This window comes from Macadamia integrifolia, unplaced genomic scaffold (genome assembly GCF_013358625.1).
Source record: "Macadamia integrifolia cultivar HAES 741 unplaced genomic scaffold, SCU_Mint_v3 scaffold2500, whole genome shotgun sequence".
Lineage (NCBI taxonomy): Eukaryota > Viridiplantae > Streptophyta > Magnoliopsida > Proteales > Proteaceae > Macadamia > Macadamia integrifolia.
This window is the reverse complement of record NW_024868754.1, coordinates 1-3,804: the sequence shown is the minus strand read 5'-3', so window position 1 is coordinate 3,804 and position 3,804 is coordinate 1. Positions and strand designations below refer to the sequence as shown.

General features: G+C 38.2%; 1 protein-coding gene across 1 annotated transcript; it reads left to right on the top strand.

Moving 5' to 3' along the window:
* The first annotated feature begins 615 nt into the window (after window positions 1–615).
* Window positions 616–3,798, top strand: LOC122066619 (glycerophosphodiester phosphodiesterase GDPD1, chloroplastic-like). The gene is made up of 8 exons (XM_042630450.1): window positions 616–818; window positions 907–1,091; window positions 2,451–2,510; window positions 2,614–2,694; window positions 2,798–2,998; window positions 3,087–3,182; window positions 3,267–3,463; window positions 3,561–3,798. The coding sequence occupies exons 1-8, from the start codon at window positions 722–724 to the stop codon at window positions 3,793–3,795; spliced, it is 1,152 nt and encodes a 383-aa protein (XP_042486384.1). The 5' UTR covers window positions 616–721; the 3' UTR covers window positions 3,796–3,798.
* The last annotated feature ends 6 nt before the right edge of the window (window positions 3,799–3,804 follow it).

Here is a 3,804-nt window from a genome sequence, read left to right as displayed (position 1 = left end):
ATCATAGGATGTAGGGTTGGAATTGTAGATCCCAGTTTGAGTGGCCTTTAAAACCCATCACAAAAAAAAAAAATAATAATAATAATAATAATGAGAAGAAGAAGAAGAAAGAAAGAAGGTGCTGCATAATGGATTACGTGGAGCATGTATCCAGATAAGAGAAGAGATTATTGGGAGAAAGGAGAGATCTCACGAGAAAATAACAATAGGTGATGGGTAGATACCAAAGGCAAGAGCCGAAAGACGCGTGGTCTCGTCTCTCGTGATGTCCAAATTTGAAAACTGATCCAGAGATATTCGTTCGCATATTCCTTTTTAAATCTTTCCCGAGAAATTCAATTTCACCAGACTTAACGGAAATCGTTATTCGCAAACTACCAACTCCTCACTTTCCTTTCTTCTTCGTCATCTCCGCTTCTTCCAGAGGCATTGGAAATTCCAAAATCCAAACAATTCCTCTTGTCGACACGACAGTGACGGGGACGAACTTCCCATTAACCCCTTAAAAAGAGGGGAAAGATAAACTCCGAATATCCGGTGGCATAATCCAAAGCAATCAGAATATTCCTACGTCAAGATCCCGTTTTCTTTCCGTTACTTCTCCCTCTCCTCCTTAAATACTCTCTCCCTCAAATCTTCTCCATTCACAGCTCAAACAAATCTCGCAATTACTTCTGTGTCCCCCATCTTTGGAATTCTTTGATCTTTTCTTTTCCTGCAAATGGCTCTTAAAGCCGTTTTTGTCTCCGACGTCCCCAGTCTCGATCAGGTGCCGGAGCATGCAACGACGGCGATCTATTCTTCTCGCTTCTCCAAAGGTTTGTTCATGATCTTGAGTCTTTAGTTCTTTACCATATTAAATTTTTTTTTATAGATGATTTAATTTAATAATTATTATATGTTCAGGAAACGATGGAGGAGGCCGAGCTTCGTTGAAATGGCCAAAGTTTTCAATTATAGGGCACAGAGGGAGTGGAATGAATATGTTGCATTCGCCGGATCGGAGGATGCAAGCAATTAAAGAGAACTCCATTCTGTCCTTCAATACTGCCGGAAAGTTCGCCGTCGATTTCGTTGAATTCGACGTTCAGGTGAGATATCCGGCGACCATTCTTTCACTTTCTCCTCTTAACCCCTTTTTTCCTGTTTTACCGTACGTTGTTTTTGTTGAAATTATCGTCGCGGCTCGCGGTCTGGGGGACGATGCGCCTCATGTCTGCCGCGTACGATACTGCAATTTCGTCGCGGGTTCTCCGCGTAACTCCCGTGGTTTACGAAGAGATTGAAATGATGATGTCACGCACTCACGCTCTCTTTTTAAGTGGTGTGATTCTCTGGTCCGCCCGTTCAGATAAGGAGGTCGGTCGGTCGGTCGGTCCCTTTTATTCATTTTCACGGTCTAGAGCATATTCCGGAGCCCCGAATCTGCTGGAAAAGGATCCTCTTCAAAGCCAATCATTTACCTATCAAATACTTGAAATCTAACAGTCCAAATAATTAGATTTTTTTTTTATATTTAATTTCAATTCAAAAGAATTTGAATAAAAGACCAAAGCATTGAAAAATTAAGAGAGATCCAATAGTGATTATGTGGGGTTGGTAACCTAGTAGAAACAAGTTCTTGCCCCCAATCACCACTGAGTAGCTGATTATGTATTTGAATTGTCGTTGATCCTACTGAAGCATTGTTTGCTGTACTAGGCTTTGGCTTAGGGTTAGGGTATCCATTTTTGTTTTACCGGAAGGAAAAACTCTTGGCAAATGTCTAAAATAGCCTTCTAGTTTTTTTTTTTTTTGAGAACCACCATTCAAGGTGAGGTACCATGCAAGTTGGCAACAGTAACAATAAATTGTTTCTGCCATTACCCATGTCTCTCTCCTAGTTAAGAGTTTTTTTTTTCCTTTTCAATGAAGGTTAATATTGTCATTTCAATATTTTTATTTAAATTTTTTTTTTTTACCCTTACTTTAGGTAACATGTAAGATGAGACAAAGAACAATAAAAAGAAAATTATAACTCTTAAAGATAAGATAAGTGACAATAAAAAGAAGGGTGATTTACCTCTCATGGTGTTTGCTTATATTACATCTTCCCTAAAAAAATTATTTATTACATTTAAACCTAAAAATCTAACAGTTCAAAGAGAGGTGTTAGTTTTAGAATACAAAAATAAAAATCTAACTGAATCGTTCACTACTTACTTGATACACTATTGATCATGTGGGTTCCTCTCTTGACCATGTGGACCCCAATAGTAGCCAATCGATTCTTCCTCCAATTCATTTTCATTTTTATTTATGTTGGTCTCAATGCAATTGTTCATCTGAATTTCATTATACTGATATGTTTCCTTTTATGGCTTTCGTCTGGACTTTTGATTTCAAAAGAAATTTATTGGATGAGCGAAGAACCTTAGAAGAGTCTGTAAACAAAAATGTAATTTTTGTAGGTGACCAAAGATGACTGTCCAGTCATTTTCCATGACGACTTCATACTCACAGAAGAAAATGTAAGATCATCCACACTGGAAGTTATATGGTATCTTACTTGCTTTTATCCCCTTTTCTTCTCTGGATTTAATTCTTGTCTTGTGATTCCGTTTGATTTTTCAGGGTCAGATATTTGAAAGAAGACTCACAGAACTAACTTCAGCTGAATTCCTCAGCTATGGACCCAAAAGAGAGCCTGGATATGTAATTGATTTTGCCATTTCTTCAGTTCTTCTTTCTGGGTTTTCTTCAAACATATCGGATGAACTGAGATTGGTCTCTGATTATTATATTACTGCATATTCAGGTTGGGAAAACTCTGTTAAGAAAAACTAAAGATGGCAGGATTTTCAATTGGAAAGTTGAAGAAGATGATGCCTTCTGTACCTTACAAGAAGCATTCCAGAAGGTCACCCCTTCTTTGGGATTCAATATCGAGCTGAAATTTGATGATCACATTGTTTATCGAGATGAAGAGCTCATCCATGTCCTTCAAGCAGTCTTAAGGGTATTGCTTCCCACTTGACTCTTTAACTTAATCAATCACTTTTTAGCCCCTAAATTCTCACTGGGTTTCTTCTTATTTGGGTGAGCAGGTGGTGTTTGAGTTTGCCACTGAGAGACCCATTATTTTCTCAACCTTCCAGCCAGATGCAGCAAGATTAATCAAATTGTTGCAGAGCATCTATCCTGTAAGGACTCATGGTTTTTTTTTTTTTGACATAATTTTGTAAACAGGAATGGATTTTAATTGTTGTTGGTACTACAAAAACCAGGTGTACTTCCTGACAAATGGAGGAACTGAAATTTACACTGATGTGAGAAGGAATTCATTAGAGGAGGCTGTAAAGCTCTGCTTGGCATGTGGTTTGCAAGGAATTGTTTCAGAAGTTAAAGCTATCTTCAGAAATCCAGCAACCATTAACATGATCAGAGAAGCTAATCTTTCACTCCTAACCTATGGCCAATTGAAGTAAGCTTTCTCAAAATCCAGTCTCCTCTGTGGTTCTTTTTTTTTTTCCTCCAGCATTGCAACATCTTCTAATGGGTTGGTTATTCATTTGTTTCAGTAATGTCCCAGAAGCTGTTTACATGCAACATCTAATGGGTGTGGATGGAGTGATAGTAGATCTGGTTAAAGAGATTACAACAGCTGTGTCTGATTACATCAATCCTGTAAAAGAGGTTGAGGAAGATGGCCTCTCTGCAGGGGATGGGCAGATTCAAATAGCAGAAAGGCCCAAATTCTCACAGCGTGAAATCTCTTTTCTACTGAAGTTGATACCTGAGTTGATACAGGTTTAAGGCCATTGA

Bases quoted from the DNA above. Each gene is read 5' to 3' on its own strand.
- LOC122066619 (XM_042630450.1), top strand. From the start codon at position 722: ATGGCTCTTAAAGCCGTTTTTGTCTCCGACGTCCCCAGTCTCGATCAG. The intron at 819-906 runs GTTTGTTCATGA...TTATATGTTCAG, and splicing joins TTCTTCTCGCTTCTCCAAAG to GAAACGATGGAGGAGGCCGA. The intron at 2,695-2,797 runs GTAATTGATTTT...CTGCATATTCAG, and splicing joins CCAAAAGAGAGCCTGGATAT to GTTGGGAAAACTCTGTTAAG.